General features: G+C 37.1%; 1 protein-coding gene across 1 annotated transcript in view; it reads right to left on the minus strand.

Annotated features, from left to right (window-relative positions):
• AKAP9 (A-kinase anchoring protein 9) overlaps positions 1-20,689 on the minus strand; it is a 198,721-nt gene that overhangs the window by 107,093 nt on the left and 70,939 nt on the right. The window contains exons 4-10 of the mRNA XM_045007992.1: positions 20,106-20,159; positions 19,491-19,661; positions 15,641-15,796; positions 13,267-13,464; positions 9,445-11,892; positions 7,310-7,523; positions 2,625-2,704 (exon numbers count right to left, since the gene is read on the minus strand). Of these exons, the coding sequence (XP_044863927.1) occupies positions 2,625-2,704; positions 7,310-7,523; positions 9,445-11,892; positions 13,267-13,464; positions 15,641-15,796; positions 19,491-19,661; positions 20,106-20,159 (3,321 nt within the window). The remainder of the gene's footprint in view (positions 1-2,624; positions 2,705-7,309; positions 7,524-9,444; positions 11,893-13,266; positions 13,465-15,640; positions 15,797-19,490; positions 19,662-20,105; positions 20,160-20,689) is intronic.

Consider the following 20,689-nt stretch of genomic DNA (forward strand, 5'->3'; position numbering starts at 1 on the left):
AAAAAACAGTGGGAAGTGGGGAGAGGGTGGTTCAGAAAAAAAATACTGCTTTAGCATTGAAACTGACACTGTCATGTCTTTTAGGTCTTGTAAAATTAGCCCTACCCTGTTGTGGCCCACAGGTCAATGCATATTGCACCATACCTTCACATTGACTTCCTGCTCCTTTGCTGGTGAGAAGTATCCTGTATTGTAGAATACAATCTACGAGAATGCTATAAAAGTGTTTCTAAGATTTTTGAAGATGTCATTATCCAATCTAGTCTCAAGAATACATCAGACTTGCACAAAGAAAGGGGATGGTGTGAAATGCATCTAAACACAAGTGAAAAGAATGCCTCAAGTTTATTGGTGCTAGATTGTCCGGGATGAAAGGCATTTGAACATTGAGTTGGCTAAAGGAAAAAAAAGATTTATCCATATAGCATCTGAAAGAATTGCTATACTCTGAAAAAAATGACTACAGAAACAGCAGTGCAGGGTTCCTTGTTTATTGACTTAATGATTTCTAAAATAAATATGCTTAACTTACAAATAGAAGGATAGCTTGTCTAACTGCCAGCCATACACACTCAACCTGGAAACTTAATGTGAAGCTGTGTTCTTTTTGGCTTTAACACCACTAATACTAAAGCATCTGCAGTTGGAATTTAGTTAACAGTTCCCTTGATGGTGTGTGTAAGTCATAATGAAATCCACTTCAATCTCTCCCTATATTTGCTCCCTAGTACTAGTATAGCATGAATACAATTCAATAAAAACTTGTTTAGTCAGGGAAGTAACTCTGACTAACTTCATATGGAGAGGAGTTTTTTGTACTAAGAAGTGTCATTATCTCTTGTTTTGACGATAAATCACTTGAATGTCCTGTACATAATTATTTCAAATGTATAGCAGTGCCAACAATTTTAATAAGTACTCCCAAAAGAGAAAGAAGACATGATCTCTATTCAGAGGAGATAAACTAGATTAGACATTATGTAAGGAGGTGGTCACAGGACAGAAGGTAGGAGTAAGGAGAGGAGGAATACAACGGTAATATCTATACAATTATGTGATTACTCTGCTAGAGCTAGCATATCGACTCAAAGTAAAGGAAGGACTTTGGGTTTTTTTCTTATATTCAAAGTAAATATCTAGCTTGGCCAGTTTCATGTAAATTGCCCAGTTTTGGATGGCAGAAGATAATGTACGTACATCTTTGAATTTTTTTTAATATCACAAGTTTGGTGATAAAGATAACTGTGTTGACATCACAGACTTCTGGAAAGGCATTTGACTTAGTCTGCATGACATTCTGATAAAAAAAAATTAGCACTGACAAAAACCGATGCTGCCTATATTAAATAGATTAAAAACTGCTTAACTGACAAACAACAGAAAAGTAACTGTAAATGGGGAAATCATGATCTTGGGTGTGTCTATAGTGGGGTCTTGCAAAAATTTGTTCTCAGCCCAATGCTAGTCAACATCTTTAGATATGATTTGAAAGGAAATACACATCATTCCTGATAAAATTTGCAGATGACATAAAAATTGGTGAAATGGTAAATAATGCTGGGAATAGGTCAGTCACAGAGGATGACCTGCATTTCTTGGTCAGGCAGGCTCATTTGAACAACATGTGTTTTAACATAGCAAAATGCAAGGTCATACATTGAGGAACAAAGAATGTGGGTCATATTTCTAAGATGGGGGACTATATCCTGGAAAACAGTAACTCTGTAAAGGAGACAGGAGTCATGGTTGATAATCCTCTGAACAGGGACTCCCAGTGCAATGCTCTAGCTACTATGCCTACAGTTTTTGGACGTATAAGCAGTGAACTACCAAGAAAGAGAAGGAAGGTGGTATTACCTAGGGATATAGCATTAGTAAGACCATTACTGGAATACTGTGTCCAGTTCTAGTGTCCACACTTCAAAAAAAATGTTGAAAAATTGGAAAGATTTCAGAAGAGTTACAAGAATGACCTGAATCATGGAAAACATGCCTTATAGTGAAAGACTAAAGAATCTCAATGTATTTAGGTTATGTAAGAGAATGTTAAGAGGTGATTTAGCACCTATTTAGGGAAGAGATTTCTGATAATAGAAGACTCATTAATCTAGCAGAAAAAAAGAAAAACAGTTAACCATTGGAACAATATACCAAGGGACAAGGTGGCTGCTCCATCACAAAGTCTTCAAATCAAGATGAAAAGATATGCTATAACTCAAACAGAAGTTATGGTCTTGATGCAGAAATTGCTGGGTAAAGTACTTTGGCCTGTGTTTTGCAGGAAGTCAGACTAGTTAATCATAATGGTCCCTTCTGGCATTAAAATCTACGGATCTATGATTTTTGGCCATTTGCAGAGGTTTACAGAAAGGCGGCAAGATTTCAGAAGCATTATATACAGAACATTGTGGGGGAAAATACAGGAGTTGAGGAAATACATGAAGGAAAGAAAAATGTTCTGGTTTCTCAGTCTCAAACTGAAGGATTACTGGGAGAGGAAAAAGCTCTGATGAAAGTTTGTTGGGGTGGTGAGAAGAACTAAGAAGAAATAATTCTATCAATATGTAAACAGTTCTTGATTTTCAAAATTCCTATGTAAAAAAGTTTCTTTGACAAAGTCTTACCTGTGTGAGCCTAAAGCATTCCTCAGACACTGCCTTGCTTAGCTTTTCTATAAGCATCACTGTAGATTTGCCTTCATCATCTATTAATACAGATTATTAATATTAACTTATTTATTGTAGCATGCATTAGATGTCACACACTTTTCAAACAGACAACAAGGTTCACAATGTGGACAGACAGACAAATAGACAGATATTGGGGGAATGGGAAAGGAGATGTTGCTTACCTTGTAGAATAACTGCAGTTCTTCTAAATATTTGACCCTAGGTGGTCCACTTCAGGTGTGCATGTGCCCCATGAGCCCATGATTGAAGACTTTTGGTAGAGGTTCCTGTTTGGTCCACACATGCGCCCTAGCTAACCTTGTGCCCCTTACTAAGGGCAGCGTCAGATGAACTACCCTCAGTTCCTTCTGTATTACAAAGTGTAATGGAAACAAGACTCCAAAAAAGAAGGGAAGGGGGGCAGGTAGCGTAGCACCGACAAGACTAAAATCTCAAAGGACTCTAATTACTGTACAAGTATCCTCTCCTTCTTTGAGTAATTTCCCTACGGGTGCACCACTTCAAGTGACTCCTGAGTTGCATTCCTTAAAGGAGATGGATACTGAGGAACCCAGTCTGAGGCTGTTGTAGAACTGCAGTACCAAACGCAGTGTCTGCCCTAGAGGCATGTATTAGGGCATAGTTTAGAGAAAGTGAGCACCAAAGACCATGTGGCAGCTTTGCAGATTTCTGCAATGTGTGTTGTTAGGAGTAAGGCAATGGAAGTAGATTGCAATTTGATGGAATGCTCATAGGAGGGAGCTGAACCTTAGCAGCCTCTTAACAAGAAAGTGTCCAGCTGAAAACCCACTTGAATAGTCTCTGGGTCAAAACGGGAGCCTCTTTAATTCTGTCCACATAAGAGACAAATTGTCTTGGGGAGACTCTAACGTAGCGGTTTTCAAACTATTGGGCACCTCCCTTGAGTTGGATGCGAGATATGTACCTTTAAAAAAAAAAAGAGTTCTGACTGTCAGCCCCAGGTGGCCGGGGCTTGTGCAGAAGAAGAGACAGGACTTCTTGCCCCTGCAGATGTTCGTGAGATTTCTCTGAAAAAGGACAGGGAAGGAGCAGATGCATAGACATGAGCCCAATGTTATTACCACCAAAACCATCTGTCGCAAGTAATCTGCTCCCATGAGGTACAAAAAGAGGAGAGATCATCTCCAAAAGGAGGAGGGTGGGTGGAAGGCAGGATGATGCAACTGTAAATCCAGATAATGGGATTGTTCATGGTCCTCAATGAAGATACAGTATCAGAATGAATCCTTGGTTGACGAAGATGACTGTGCTGCGACAGTCATAATGGCTAATGTTTTTCCATTCTGGAATCTAAGTTTTTCCTGGAAGGTTCTGAAGGTCTATGGTAAGCTGGAAAATGAGATCTTTGATCTGTCTGTGACCTGCTGAATCTCCTTTTATTTGCAAGTGTATAAATCCTTAGTGGGTGGAGAGTAGCTCTTAAATTCTTTAGGGAATGCAAGGACTCATCCATTGATTCACTGGATAGCCTAGAGGTTCCTGATAATTATAGCCAGAATGCATGTCACATGATAACTGCTGTAGAGACGGAGTAGGCTGCTGTTAACAGCCGCATCAAGAGAAGCCTGAAAAGAAGTTCTTGCCAGGAGCTGGCCTTCAGCACTGGTGGCCTGAATTGCTCTTAGTGTTCCTAAGGCAAATATTCAATGAAGTAATCAAACTTTGAATAATTTATGTGGTTGTATTTTGCAACAAGCAACTGGTAGTTGGCAATCCTGAATTGCTGGGGGTAGATGAGTAATACTTACAACCCAAGGGGTTCAACAATTTTTGTTCCTTGTCATGCAGGATGGTTTTGCCATGGTATGGCCTATTATGCTCGTTCACTGCATCCACCACAAGGAGATGTGAACCACCACATGTGTGAACAGAAATTCTGAGCCGCTAGCAGGGACACAATTCTTTTCATCTGTCCTCTTACAAGTTGGAGGTATTGTGGCCAGGCTTTGCGAAATCATCTTGGCCAATTGAAGTGAAGTCTTATTTATGGGCACAGCTACCTGGATGGAGGAAGCAGTGTGTAGGATGTCCAAGAGTCTATGCTGGATCTCCTGTAGCGCTTCTGAGGGGACTTGAAGAGTGTCAGCATGAGGTCTTGAAACTGATTAGAGTAATTCACATGTGATCAGAGGCAGGGGGACATGATTGCTTCATCAGGAGAGGAAGAAGAGATATTTATTTGACCATCAGCAATGTTCTCATGCTCCTCAAAGGATTCCTCCTGCAGTAGAGAATGAGGTAAAGGAATGGGAGGGACAGGAAATGGTTACTTTTGATGTTCAGCATGTGGGTAGCTGGATGCTCTGGAAAAGTGCTGTTGAAAAGCAGCCAAGGGATTCCAGTATGGTCACTGAGGGGGGCAAGAAGGAAAGGCAAAAGATACCCAAGATAGGTCATACCAAGAAATATGTGAGATACTCGAGGCTGTTTGTGTCTTGGGATCTCCTCTGAACAGACTTCAGGGGAGGCTGGTCTAGGCTGGTAGTCAAATAAGCCTTGGACACAGATATGAGAGTCAAAGCTGCTTTCATTCCCATAATGAATGGGAAATGCAGACAATAGTGCAACTGCAGGTTGTCCATCCATTCCAGTGGGTACCAGGGAAGCAGTCAGTACTGGAGAGGAGTGAAGTACCGTGGTAGGTGAGACTGTGGTACCCAGAGTCTTCTCGGGTCTGTAAGTAAGGGGAATTCAGGTTCATTGGATACAAACAGGTCCCTAGAAAAGCTATATTCCTGCAGTACTGGGTGAATTTGTGTGGAAACCTGGCAGGGCTTGCCAGTAGAATACAGTGGTACTGAGTATTATGCCGGATGCAAAGATAACTGTCAACCAGATTGTACTGTCGATTTGGATACGGTACACAGTGAGGAGGAAGTGGAGGCCATAGACATTACTGTCTTCCTAGCTGTAGAATCTTTAGAGAATCTAGCATCTTGACTGTGCTTGGATGGTACTGGCGCAGGCTTTAGCAGTGACTGATGAGTACTGTAGGGCTTAGAAATACCCAAAGCCTTCCACATGGAGGGACCTTTGGTACCAGGAATGCTTGGAGCCTTGGCATACCCTTGCTTGGGACACAAGGTCTCCGACACGACAAGGCTCTTAGCACCAACTTATTTTTGCGATTTAGAGCTCCTCTTGCTAGATGACTTGGTGCTTTCTCTCCCCAGTCTCTCCTGTGAAGGTCTTATGAGTCATCAAGCTGCAGAGGTCGCTGGAAGACTGCTGTACCAGGGCAGGTGGTATCCAGCCCTGGGTCTGATGCAGGTCAGAGGAAGTGCTCCATCATGAGGAGCCTCAGCTTTATTTCCCTGTTCTCTCTATATTTACTTTTGAACCCTGAGCAAATCTCAAATTCAGAAGGAATGTGAGTGTCTAGAACAAGGGTGACCATCACTAACTGGAAAGGGTCCCAACAAGTGACGCAATGTTTAAATCCAAGGGAACCAGGCATAAACTGAGGATTTAAGATTCCCTCAAAGAAGGAGACCTTCTGAGGAGAGAAACCCTTGAGGAGGGGTAAGTGAAAGGTCCCAAAAATAAAACACTGAACTAAACTAGTAAAACTAAATACTATGTTAAAACTAAACTAAACTATTCCAAAGGGTAAGTTAGATAGAAGTAACTTCAATAGACACTTTGTCTCAGGCCAATGTGGTTGAGAAGGAACTGAGGGCAGTTCATCAACAATGCCCTATATATCCTTGGTACGGGGCATGAGGATAGCAAGTGTGGATGTGTGAACTGAACAGGCACGGCTACCAAAAGTCTCCAAAGGTGCATGGGGCACATGCTCACCTGAAGAGGATCACCCATAGGGACATTACTCAAAGAAGAGCATATACTTTTTTCTTAATATACATGTCAACTAGATTTAGTCAGCATGACAAAAATGGGTCCTTAAGAGGGACTTAAATATGGCATGGTATGTCAATAAGTTCAGGAAGTTGATACTATATAGGGGGAAATATGTCAGAAGGCACAGAAGTGATTGACAAATGAGCAGTCAATGGAGGAGCCATGGGGGGGATAGCAACATGAAGTGAGACACACTCAGATAAGAAGGGAGGGGCAGAGTTATGCAGAGCTTTGAAGGTGGTGATAAACAAGCTTGAATAGTGGATAAGGAGCCAGTGGAGGGATTCAAGGAGGGGAATGACATAATCAAGACAAAGGACAAAGAAGGTACTGTATTGTGTTACTACATTTAACTAGAATGATTTCAATACAGAATACAAACCTAAACATTTTTAATGTAACCCTCTAAAATGATTGCCCTAAGACAAATAGCAAAAAATAAATTTGAATACAATCATCTATTAATAAATATAATCATAATAAAAGTGACAGCTTACATAAGATTTTTCAAAATTATGTTGAATAATACACAGTGTGTACTACATAATGGGCTTCTTGTAGCTTTACAATAATTTGAGTTAAAACATTTAAATATAAAAAAGGAAATATCAGATAGAAGAAACTATATTGTTAGACAACTGAAGAAAATTTTTTCTCCAACTTTTCTGGTCACTTGCTCTCTTTTAAATAAATATTTTTCACAGAGAACTTCTCTCCTATCATTTTCAACAAAATACCTGCTTGTTGACCTTTCAAGGTCTGGAGCTCCAGTTGATGCATTTTCTTAAGCTCATTCATCTCTTGTGTATGACTGCAGATGAGCTCCTCTTTAAGGCTGCCGAGTGCATTCTCTTTTTCAGCTTTCAAGTACTCACGGACCTGGTCTACATGAGCTGAATAAACCAGAGAGAGACAAATGCGCTGGGCCTCCATCTGTAGTCGTAAATCAGCCTTTGAATGGAAATACACATATCGCAAAGAGTTAAAAATAAGGAAGCAAGAAAGTCCAAATTTTCTGTATTTCATTACAAGCTGCTAATTTTATACAATAATAATTTTAAACATGTCCACCCGACACCTAAACATAATATTAACATTTAAACATTTGTTAACTATTATCTAGTTTTTATTTGCAGTCATAAACCAAATCTGTACAATAATTGAGAGATTTCCTAAATTCAAAATATATCTGCACATTTTTGCTCTAGTGATTCAGTAATGTAAAGTATACTTACAAATCATATTTTCCTTTGAAAATCACTATTACTTAGTGAACTGATATGAAATTCAATGGGCATGTGCCAGAGACTACAATGGTGGCATGACAGTTTTCAAGAAAATTTTCAGAGGAATGACAAGTCAGTTAGGTAGTCTGGAGAGAAGCTTGACTTGGAGTAGAAACACAGTCCCAAATTTATTCAGTGAATGGACTAAAGGACTGAGTTCTTAGTTTAAAAGCACAGCTGTCCCTTCACAAAGGAAGTGAATACCAGATCACGCTGTGTGCTTGACTGGAAAGGCAAGAAATAGCACCAATTCTCAAGCCAGTGAGATAGTCAGGGACCTGTTTATCATTTACATATCAAATTATATTTTGTAAATTTGGATACTTTGGTAATTTTTCTTGTTATTTCAAACCTCGTTTTATTTTTCGTCTCTATTTTTCTACATTAGCACACAGTGCATTTAGCATTGGACTCTATGCCCCAGATCTTTGGCTAAGACTAAGAAGCATACATCACAACTGAGGAAGGACAAGAGAAAAGTTAGCCTGATATCCACTTTGGTAATAATAGTCATGTGGACTCTTAACAGTAAACTGTTTTAAAACTGTCAAGAAATACATATGATAACCTAAAAAAAACCTGGACAAGCACAAAGTCTAAGGTATTGGTGCCTATGAAAAACCTAACTTTTGCTACAATATTTATTGAATCACTGCGTGTAGATTTAAGGCCAGATTTTTGATGCCTGTCTCTGTTTAAATATTAGTAAAATATCTAACTGTTTGCACCAAGCAAGCAGATATAATACTATTTGTATTTGTACCTGCAGTTCAGCATGGATACAAAAATGCAGGCATAATTGCACCTCCAAAAATGGAGGTTAGGTGGAGGCCCAACTGGCTTTTAAGATCTTCTAATATTAAAATATAATATTAAATATAAAAATATATTCACCTTCCATTTCTCCACTTCCCATCCAGAAAAATTAAACTGAGAGAACATTAATGTAGTGGCAGTGGGTTGTTAAAGGTTCTACATTTTGTTTTGAAAGTTTAATCTAACATAATTAGTGAGAAAGTATAGTGAATTGTCTGCATTCCTTCCTATTTTTTGTTTGAGTGGGTATACTGGAGAGCTGCAGAACTAATCATAAAAAAGGTAGAAGTGTCTTGGAAAAAATAATCAACTCTTTCCTGAGCTCTCTAACAAAAATCTAGAAACATTAAAACTTTTACTTTCTTTGAATAAGATAGGATGTTACAATTGTATTGAAGACAAAATGCAATAAATTAGGTTTTGCTTCATAATAATTTAATTGATGGCAAAGAATTTACCAAAACTGAAAGCTTAATTTTAGTTTAATATTTTTTGCTGCTTTCACTAAATTTAATATTTTATTTCTTTTGATCTATTCATACATCCATTAAAAAGGAACCCCTTCACACACTCCTTGAGAATTCTTAAACATACAGCTATGAATTAGATCACTCCTATGACCCCCACCCCGTTAACCATTAATCAACATATCCACAACAAACAAAAGCCCAGAAGCAAAAGGCATATTTAAGATAAACATTAACTTGTATTAGTTTGCACAGATGTACTCCTGGTAACTTTCTTTATCATACAGGTTTCTATAAACATACCTGTTCAGATTTTAATATATCGAGTTGCTGCTGAAGCTGATCATTTTCATGCTGTGTAATGGCCAGTAGTGACATTTCTCCTTCTAGTCTGTCAGTCATCTGGTGCAGATGATCCAACAGTGATTGCTGCTCTGGATTAAAAATTTGCTGAATTTCCTTCTCTGTTACATGATGAGCTGAATCTTTACATAAACTCAGATTATCTTCTCTTACTTTTATTTCCTCACCAAGTTCATTGCTGGGATCAAATTTTAGATTCCTAGTTTGAGACTCTGGTATAGCATCTGCTTGAGCTTTTCTGTTAGAGTATTTTGTCTTCTGTTCAAAAATGTTAACATTTTCTGTCTGACTGTGACTAATTATGACTTCTAGTTTTTTACATTTTGCTAAAACTTGTTCTTTCTCTTGTTTTAAAGATTTAACTTCTTCGCTTAACTGACAAATTTCACTATGTTTTAACTTTAATTGTTCAGAAAGATCTGAAAGTCTCAAGGACAGTTCCACTTTTTCACGCTGGGCTACCTCAAGCTTTTCCATAAGTTCTGTAGTATCTTTCTCAACAACTTCTCCAACTTCAAAAGTTTCTGCTCTGCATATTTTGTCTTCTTTAGAGCCTTCAAAGACTGAACTTTTAGTTTTCAATACAACCAGTTCATAGCTTTGTAAATGCTGAAGCTCTTCAGTCAGAACCTTAAGCTTGGTTTTATATTCAGCTTCCTCTTTGTTTTTGCTCTCTTCTAAATCAGCTTTTATCTTTAGAAGACAAGCATATTCTTCCTGCAGCTCTTGATAACTAGCTTCAAAATTTTTCTCAGCAAATGAAAAAGTATTCTTTTGCCTCTCAATTTCTGCTTTGAGTTCAATGTCTTGTTTTATAAGCTGCTCATTTTCAGCCATTAGCTTTTCTATTCTTTTTTGCATGTCAAGGTCTTCTGACTTAGAATTAACACTGTCTGTGAAAATCAAATTTTCTTCTGAAGTTACCAAAATATGTTTTAATTTCTCCTCTAAAGCGCTATTTTCATCTTTAAGAAGGTTATTTTGTGTCTCAAGCTCTGTACATTTTTCTTGAAGGCTAACTTCTTTCTCTTTCATTTGTTTCTCCAACAATTCAGTTTTAAGTTGCAACTCTTGAACTTCTTGTTCAAGTGTACCCTTTTCTTTTTTTTCTTGCCTAAGAACATCAATCTCCTTTTGGAGTTCCTGTATTTGAAGAGTCATTTCTTCCAATTTAGAATTTACAACAGACTGCTGCAAATCTTTCAGCTTTGAAATCTCCAACAACAGCTGACTTTGCTTTGTTATTAAGTTGTCCTTTTCAAATTGCATGGCTTCTATCTTTTGACTCATTTCATTTTGTGCTCCTTCTAATTGCTGTTTATAGTGTGTGGCCAAGTTATCTTTAAGAATTTCAATGTTTATTCTGTGCTCTTGTTGTAAGTCTTCTCTAAGTTTGGACAGTTCTTCTTCATGACTAAACAGAAGCTGTGTCCTCAGTCTCTCTAATTCAGCTTCTTGAGATTCAGCCATTCTGTCCAAAACTTCATCCTTCTCTCTTTCTAGCATTTCAAGTTTTATTTTATAATTTGTGACTTCTGCCTCGTGTTTTAATTCTAACTCTTTCCTGAGCTCAGATGCAGAAGCAAGCTGAGCTTTCAGATCTTCAATCATAAGCTGGTATTTATCTGCTTCATTTAATCTGCATTCTTTGTCCATTATGGTTTGCTTGGCTCTCTGAATCTGCTCTCTTGCAAAGGTCAATTCTTGAAAAAGATCTTCAATTTGTGTTTGTTGAAGAGAATTTTCTGCTGAAATTTCTTCCAGTTGTTTTGACAAATCTTGCTTTATTTTTTCCTTCTGATAATTAGCATCTTGCAATTTCATATTCAATTCATTAATTGCAATATTCATTAAATGTACTTGATCTTCATTAATATTATCACTTGAACATGGATTTAAAGTTTTCTCCAGCTCTATTTTTTGTTGGGCAAGTTCTTCAATTTCTAATGCATGTTGCTTAATTAACTCTTGCTTCATTTGTACAATCTGCTGCCCGTACATCTCATCTAATTCTGCCTGAAGTTGTGCCAGTCTCCTTTGTGTTTCTAATTCCATTCTTTGTACAATGTCAGTTTCAAATTGGCTGTCTTTATGGCATCGCTTCTGTAATTCTTCCACAGTACCCATTAACTGTTTTATTTCATCAGAACATTGTCTTTCTTTTTGTTTGCAGTTAGCCAGTTGTAGTCTCACATTATTTGCCTCTTGATTCTTTTGTACAATCTGTTCTTTTAATTCCTCAAGTGATTTATTGGCATCTGATAATTTTTCCTTCACCTGAAATGCATTTTTTTCTTCTTCTATTATTTTTGCTTTCAGCTCTCCAATTAGTGCTTCTTTTTCTTGTAGTTTTTTATTAGAATCTTCTCTTTCATTTTTGTGTTTCTCCTTTAAAAACCAAAAACATGCTATATTTTAACATTTGGCATCTCAATATTTGAATGTTTTTAACCTTTGAATATTATACTTAAAATTTCTTCTTTAAAACATCATGTTACACTGTAACCATTTCTAAAATTAGATCTAAACCATTTGCTACTCAATTTCAACAATTTTCTCTGCATTGGGAATAAATTATGGTTCAAGATCACTTTATTTTTTCCAGTGCTGCACTTATATTTCAAAAATGTTTGGCTTAGTTAGTTGAAAGCTATTCTTATAGAATTAGTTTCCTATACAAACTACTTTTCTTCAGAAATTAGAAGTTATAAAGGGAAATATACACAAGAATAACATTTACAATGTGGGGGAAGGTTTGACTTTGAGCACCACCATTAGGGGCTGATTCACCAACCACTGAAGTCAATGGGAGGTTTTTTCATTGATTTTAGTGGGCATTGTATCAGTTTGCACCAAGCGTGCAAAACGCCACTGAATACAAGTAGATATATCAATAGGCCCAAATATGCACTCTTTTGGTGGGTGTATTTCAAATGTCTGTAGAACAGTCAGGAGGTTTTGGCTGGTGCTTCTTTAAAGGGCATTCAATTTTGTGGAGTGATTTCAGATGTCTTCCATGAAGAACACTAAATAAACACAAAAGATATACCATAAAGCATAAAAATACTTCTTATTTAAGACAAGACAGTTATTCAAACAACTGTTTTTATATTTTCTTTCAGAGTTACTGGCATTTAACATAAACATTCTAATTCCAGTTCTACCTCTCTCATTCACTTGTTATAAGTATTTCTGCTGTAATAATAAGTTTATTTGGACATTTTTTCTAGAGTCTAAAATCAAGACCCAAGCAATTCAGCTAGTACTTACTTCTAAACTATGCATACAATATACATTTAATATAATAAACGTAACAGTCTTTGTCTTAAAAAGACAAGTTCCCTTTATAAAATGAATATAGGACGCCAATATTTTCACAGCCTCTAATGAGGAGTTGCACACACATATTTGGTGTTATATTTATAATTAACTTCAAATGAACTGTAATTAGGAAAACAACATCAAGTCGGGTTTCAGAGTGGTAGCCGTGTTAGTCTGTATCAGCAAAAAGAATAAGGAGTACTTGTGGCACCTTAGAGACTAACAAATTTATTTGACCATAAGCTTTTGTGGGCTAAAACCCACTTCATCGGATGCAGATGCAGTACAGCACAGTACAGCAGATGCATCCGATGAAGTGGGTTTTAGCCCACAAAAACTTATGCTCAAATAAATGTGTTAGTCTCTAAGGTGCCACAAGTACTCCTCGTTCTTTTAACATCAAGTCAGTACTAACAGGTATCAGTCTAGTAAGAAACCTACCATTTCATAGACACTGATTCTGTCTTGCAGAAGAGTAATTTGTACTTCAAATTCTTTATTCTTTTTTTGGTAATTCTTCAGTAGATATTCTTGTTCTTCTAGCTGTTGCTGATGTGTAAGGATCTGTTGTTTGGCTTGCAATAAATCCGCAGCTGTACTACTATGGCTGGTATTCCTTAAGGCTTCACTTGCCTGTAACTTACACACAAAAAAAACATATGCAGGTCAGAGTTTTCTAAACCACCAATCCTCCCATTTGCTCAGTTTATCTATAAGCAGGGAAAGACTGTTTGAAATTTGTTTGTCACATTGTCTTCTCTTTTAGTAGCAATGGAATGGTGTTCATCATGTTGGAATAGCCAGCAAATTATTCTTTCATGCTCAGTATTACAATGCTGCTGCTTCCCCCCACAGTCATCAGGGGAGAAATCTTGAACAACTGCTAGGGATGTAACATAAGGCCCAGAAGGGATGGGCGATGCCAATATACTTGTGTGGTAAAAGGGGTGGCTGCCCCTCCATCTCAAGTCGACTGCCTTCCCATTGGCTGGGGATGAGTGATCTGGCTAGCTGATTGGCTCTTGTGTGCCCTCTCCCCCATATTTATACTCTCCTGGGCTTTTCAACAGCCTCTTGTTCCTGTCAGTTGCCCTGCCCTCCCCCCTCCTCTTAGTTGTATAGGAGTTGTGTTTTTTAGGATGTTGCATATGTCACTGATCACCTGTTTTGGGATCGTGAAGGAATTTTTTCCATTGGATCAAATTAGCCTATGTCTACTGGGTTTTTTTCACTTTCCTTGTAGCATCATGGAGGCACAATTGGGTTGTATGCAATAGACTTTAAGATTTAATATTAGGAAAGGAATGACTGTTTAGCTTGTCACAACATGTGGCCAGTGCAAATAAAGGTTAAAAGGCCAGCTCCCACAGGTAAATGAAATTCAGGATTTCATTGGTAGACCTTGGGCCTATAGGAGAAGGAGAGACCTGGAAGATTTTCAGATTGAGGTTCCCTCTTGGTAATCTCTGCCCTCTTCACTCAGGGTGATGCAGAGAGGATTTAAAAGCAAACTGAATCCTAAGGGAAGACCTGAACTACTGGTTATATCAGGGGTTGGCAACCTTTCAGAAGTGGTGTGCCAAGTCTTCATTTATTCACTCTAAGTTACGGTTTCGCGTGCCAGTAATATATTTTAATGTTTTTAGAAGGTTTCTTTCTATAAATCTATAATATATAACTAAACTATTGTTGTATGTAAAGTAAATAACATTTGAAAATATTTAAGAAGCTTCATTTAAAATTAAATAAAATGCAGAGCACCCCCCAACCAGTGGCCAGGACCCGGGCAGTGTGAGTGCCACTAAAAATCAGCTCACGTGCCGCCTTTGGCACACGTGCCATAGGTTGCCTACCCCTGGGATATATGGTGGGAATCCTGTAACTCTGCATTGCAACCAATTAAACACTTGGTATGTGAGAGTGGTGGGTAGGCATAAAGTGCCTCTTCACTGTGTAAAATCAATACCATTGTGGCCTGCTGCTTAAATCCATCCCATATATCCATTGTTCATTTGCAGGCATATCTCAAAATATGTTTTATGGCCAACTAGCACAGGTCAGCAGTATATTAGGAAGTCACTTTGAAGTGATAATATGCCTTGTACCTGCAATTGTTAATTCTCAGAAATCAGTATGTGAAATACTGTAGATTCACAATGCCATGCTCGAAGCTTGTGGAAGTTACCTTTGAGTAACAGCTCAAAATATTAAAACATTTAACTGCAGCACAAATGAATAATGATGAAGCCTCTGTGGCTACCATTATACTCAATCATCAGTTCCTTTTTGAACAAATTAATATAAAAATATGTAACAAAAAGGAACAATGGAATAATCTTCAACCCCAGCAGAGAAAGTAGGGGTGTGACTAAGCCTCTAATAAGACTCTAGGGTGAAATCCTGAATCCAATGAAGTCAATGGGAGTTTTGCCATTGATTTCAAAGATGCCAGGATTTGACCCCTAATCTTTTGAGAACAGTTATTACAGGTAAGTTTTCCTTTCTACAGTGGTTGCAATTAGAAAGCCAGTATTTACCAATAGTTACTATCGCACAATAGAAGTGAAACCACATTATTTCCTATTGTATTATAGGAAATGAGTGCAATATTCCAGATAGTACAATGTGGTAACTGTTGGCAAATACCAACTCTTTTAATCACTGTAGATCCCTACTCTTGGGTCCAAATTTTCAAAAGTTTTCATGAAAGAACACTGATTTTGTTTCTAAAGGAAGTAATACTTCATGGATTTTGTTATCCAAATTGACCCTCTTTCATCAAACCTGATGAAATATTGTTAGCAATAAAACTTACATGCTGAAACTGAATTTGCAGTTTCTGGCTTTGCTCAGTAAGCTCTAAAAATTCCCTCAGTGTTTCATCCTTTTCTTTCCGTGCTTGCTGTAGATTAGTAGTAAGCTGTGTGATAATATCATCTCTTTGTTTGATAGCAGCCTCAAATTCTTGAAGCTATGGAAGGTTAAGTTAGTGCAATTAGTGCAAGTCAAAATATCTACAAAAACATACTAAATTATTCTCATAAACTGGGAGTAAAAAAGTAAAATGTATTTAATGCATGACATCTCTACTCAAAAGTGCTTACAAACACGTATGGTAGCATTAATATTTTAGCAATAACTTTTATACCATAAGTATTTAAAACTATTCAGACACAGGATATTGCTTTCTTCCTTAAGCAATTTTAACACAATTTGCCCCCCCACCCACCAAGATACTTTACTGAAGAATGTAATCTGGATTTTATATTGACAAGGTATTGCATCTTGATTAAATTCATCAGAGTTAGAATCTGAAACTAAGTTAAACCAGAAGTTCTCTAAAACATTCTTTGACATCAGTATGGAACGTGCAATAAATTGGGACTTCACAAGATAATGAGGAAATCAGATTAAACATTCAAGACTGATACATGGTATATAGCAGACAGAAGCTTAGATGGACACGTGTAATAAAGAAAGGAAAAAGGACAAAATTACTGTTGATGGAAATAAATTCCTTCAGAAGTGTTATAAGTACCTTTCAGCAGCATAGAATCATAGAATATCAGGGTTGGAAGGAACCTCAGGAGGTCACCTAGTCCAACCCCCTGCTCAAAGAAGGACCAATCCCCAACTAAATCATCCCAGCCAGGGCTTTGTCATATATTTTATTAAATTCTATAAACCATGAATTGTACATTATTATTAACTGACACTAATTTTCTTTAAAAAAGTTAAATTTCTTGTGGTTTACTTGAAAATTACTTAATTTATTTAAACTCTTCTTTCTACAGCCAGCAGAAGCGTTAAAATGTACATAATCTGTCAGTCAATATACATATTCTTAAATCAGTAATCTGCTCCTATATTATACTGTAAATTTAATTTTCTACGCTCTTCTAAAGAATAAAAAGCACCTACAGTTCATACAGGGAGATGTTCACTCCACTGACTTCAATGGCTTTGCAGCCACTTAAGTCAGTGGTAAAGTGGGCAGAGCACCTACCAGCTGTACGAAAACCAGAGCACATGTAGCAGCCATTTTGTTCCCCAGGTTGACTGAATTTTAAAATTATTTTTACAAAGAAAATCAAAATGAAGTGTTAGTTTCTGGCTTTTCATTAAACTTAGAAAACTAACATCAGAAAGTCAATGGAAGTGTCTACATGGAACACTTTTCTTATAATGCTAGACATTCACCTATGTACACTGAAGGAAAAGTTTAGTATTACCACATGATGCTTTTGTATTGTTCTCAAATGTTTTAGCTGAGGTTTAATTCATAGTTAAAGGCATATTATTCAGTACTGATAGGAAAGCAAGTGGTTTTGTTTTTTTTTAAAACACACAGACCTACTCTATATGAGCCGTTTGAGAGAACTGAATTCTGTTCATATCATCCTTTATTGCTTTGAAAAAAATAATCTGCTGAATCTACTAAGGGCCTGATCTTGCAAAGTGCTAAGTGCCGTCAAATCCCATTTTGATAGATCAAGTCCTAAAACAGTTGTTTGTTTTTACACCTTCACTTTCCTGCATGATGCAATTGCTGGACAACCATCTTAATACATAAACAGGCATAAATTGGGCAGTTATATATGCCAAGCCCTTGTACATACCTTGTACATCCTACCAAATTCATGGCCATGAAAAACACATCATGGACCGTGAAATCTGGTCTCCTCCCATGAAATCTGGTCGTGTGTGCTTTTACCCTACACTATACAGATTTCATGGGGGAGACCAGTGTTTTTCAAATTCGGGATCCTGATCCAAAAGGCAGTTGCGGAGGGGTTGTGGTATTGCCACCCTTACTTCTGCATTGTCTTCAGAGCTGGGTAGCCAGACAGTGGTGGCTGTTGGCCACATGCCCAGCTCTGAAGGCAGCTGCCTGCCAGCAATAGCACAGAAGTAAGGGTGGTAATACCATACCATGCCACCCTTACTTCTGCGATGTGCCTTCAGAGCTGGATGGCTGGAGAGTGGCGGCTGCTGACTGAGGGCCCAGCTCTGCAGGCAGCAGCACAGAAGTAAGGGTGACAATACCATCCCATTCCATTCTTACTTCTGCGCTGCTGCTTACAGCAGCTCTTCTTGGGCTCCTCACCAGCAGTTGCCACTTTCCAGCTGCCCGGCTCTGAAGGCAGCGCCGCCACCAGAAGCAGTGCAGAAGTAAGGGTTGAGGACATTCATACTATTATCCAATCTGTTTTTAAATTAGTTTTTGTTTATTCAATTTGTCTTTTCTTGAATAGTAAAAAAAAAAACATGACTGGCAGTTGAAATTAAAACAGACACATATATTCAAACTGATTTTTTTAGGAGGTTAGGAAAATAAAAGGCTTTTACGGGAGTTAAGGAAAGTATCTGTTGAAACTATTTTTCAATTAAGATATAATGCATACTACAAAGCTACAGTAAATATAATTTAGTGTGACTGAAAAACATTCATAAGAATTATTGTGCTACAAACTTAAGGATCTCACATAAAAAGGATAATGTATCTTAAAAAACAAACAAAAACAAACAAACCAGAGTTACAACTGTCTTATAAACTTTCAATTATATATGTTCACTATCTTTTCTTTCACTGAAAAGCAAGTGTTGGCAGCAACTAAACAGAAGAAATTATAACTCTTGTAAAATTCATCAAGCACAAATGGTACAAGATACAGTAAATAGGAACTAAGCAAGAATTAAAATGTATCAGTGCCATGGAAGATAAGTGGTCTTTCAAATCATTCATATGCACTGAAAGACAAAACAGTGATAACCTATCCCTTTTTTTATTTATAGGGAATGCTACTTAGAAGGATATCCACATTTCACCAGAAAATTACATATCCCTTTTCATAGATTTGCTAAAATAAAGGAAATCTTTCAAAAATAAACAAAAAAATCCCACAGGGATTAATACAATTAAGACTACTTAGTTTAAAACATGTTTTGTAAACCATGATCCAACAACAAAATTCTATCTACAGTAGAAACTTATAAAACAAAGCAAAACATATGAGCACACGTGTAGTATACAAATCAACAAAAGGTCAAAGAAGAGAGAGACAAATGTGAAATAAAATACAGACCATGAAAAATAAAACTATGCCTTAAATTTCACCAATGGTCCAAATTCAGCATGATGTAAGCTAACAAAAATCTAACAACTTTAATAGGAGTACCACCTGCTTACATCAGGGCCTGTATGCCTGTCTGCAAACTCTGACAGACAAATGACCTCCTGGTTAAGTAGCTACCTCAGGAATCTCACTTCTTTGGTAGGTGGAACTTGATACTCTGCTTGGTCTCTGAGAAGCAAGGGGGAAAGAACTGTGTACTGCCATTGGACAATTAATGAGGAAGAATTAGAGCTTGTCTTGAAGAAGCCCATATATCCACTCTTCCAACCATAAGGCAAGCACTGCAACAGCTAAGCACAGAGTGAAAATGTTGGCCAGAGAATAAAAAGAAAGGTGAAACACACTGGAACTTCCTTCCAAGTAAAGATGATACATGCTGATGAAACCTCATTCTCTTTGGAACTAAACAAATTTCTGTATTCCACATTCTCTGACTGGCTCTCTTTAACCATAAACACTTCCAGGTGACACTCAGCATTTTTGTGTGTAACCAAGTAGCAAACAGAAAGCAACATAAGGTAATTATACCTGTTGCAATCCTTCTGTACCATATGCTGCCCTCATTTCTTCTAGTTCTCTGTTTAGCTCTTCAATCTCTTGTTGTTTCCCAGCCAATTCATTCTCCATCATCTGTAGTCGTGTCTGAGAGTGCTGCATTTCATGCTCAGAATAAGTCTCTCCAACTCCAAATTCTTCTTCCTAAATCAATCCAAGTTCCTTAACAACCCAACACTTACATGTTTCCTCAAGGTGAGCAGAGTCAAATTTTGAATTCTCCATCAAATACCACGTTAGAACATTAAAATATAACATAGCATTTAGGAGCTTATTGCCATGGTAACCTGCCTTGTTGGCATAATTTACACCTCAAGAGCACTGACATACAGTACTTCTGTGAATTCTGTATTAAAAGGCTAAGATTTATACTAGAAGGAGTATTTTTTGTTTTTCCTAAAGTTTAAAAGAGGCAACATTATACATATTAAGATGTCAAGAAACAACAACAAAGCTAGATAACATAGCATACCACAGAATTTTGTTAGTAAGCCAGGTAGTTTTGTTCAACCAGAATATTACTATACAAATTGCTTAAGGTTTTTAGTGCCCAAGATTAGTAATATAATTTAATTTGTAATACTATACCCTGATTAAGTCTGCTGGTATAGCTGTTCTTGTCACAAAACTGCAACCATTTACCTGTATAAAGACAATTTCTAGACACATTATAATTTAAGATGCAGCTTAAATTCTAGCTTCCTTTCATTTGAGATGTATCTGATTATTTTTGTAGACAAAACCTTGTGAGCAGAGAATAATCACTTCATCTGAAATGCACACAGTTAGTATATACTGTTCCAGAATCTGATTGTTTTGCACAATTCAGATATACCTAATTGTATCAAAAGTAGCAAGGGTTATTATTTTGAAATTTAGAGCTTCTAAGATTAATTAAACCTGGGCTGATGTCTTTAGGATATAAACTGTATTAGAATTCTGATAAACAAAGAAAACAAGGAAATTCAGATTTAAAGCTTCACATTTTAAATGTTATAATATTAAAAATCAGTAACAAAATATACAGTATGAGCAGAGTGAACAAATAATACATTTTAAACACAAAATATTTTGAGTACACACATTTTAAAATGGTAAAGAGAGAAGCTCAGTAAAGAGTACCTTAAATTACTAAACTCCTCTCCTCATCCATTTTTTTTTTAATGTGTGCA

This window comes from Mauremys mutica, chromosome 2 (genome assembly GCF_020497125.1).
Source record: "Mauremys mutica isolate MM-2020 ecotype Southern chromosome 2, ASM2049712v1, whole genome shotgun sequence".
In the NCBI taxonomy this organism is placed as follows: domain Eukaryota; kingdom Metazoa; phylum Chordata; order Testudines; family Geoemydidae; genus Mauremys; species Mauremys mutica.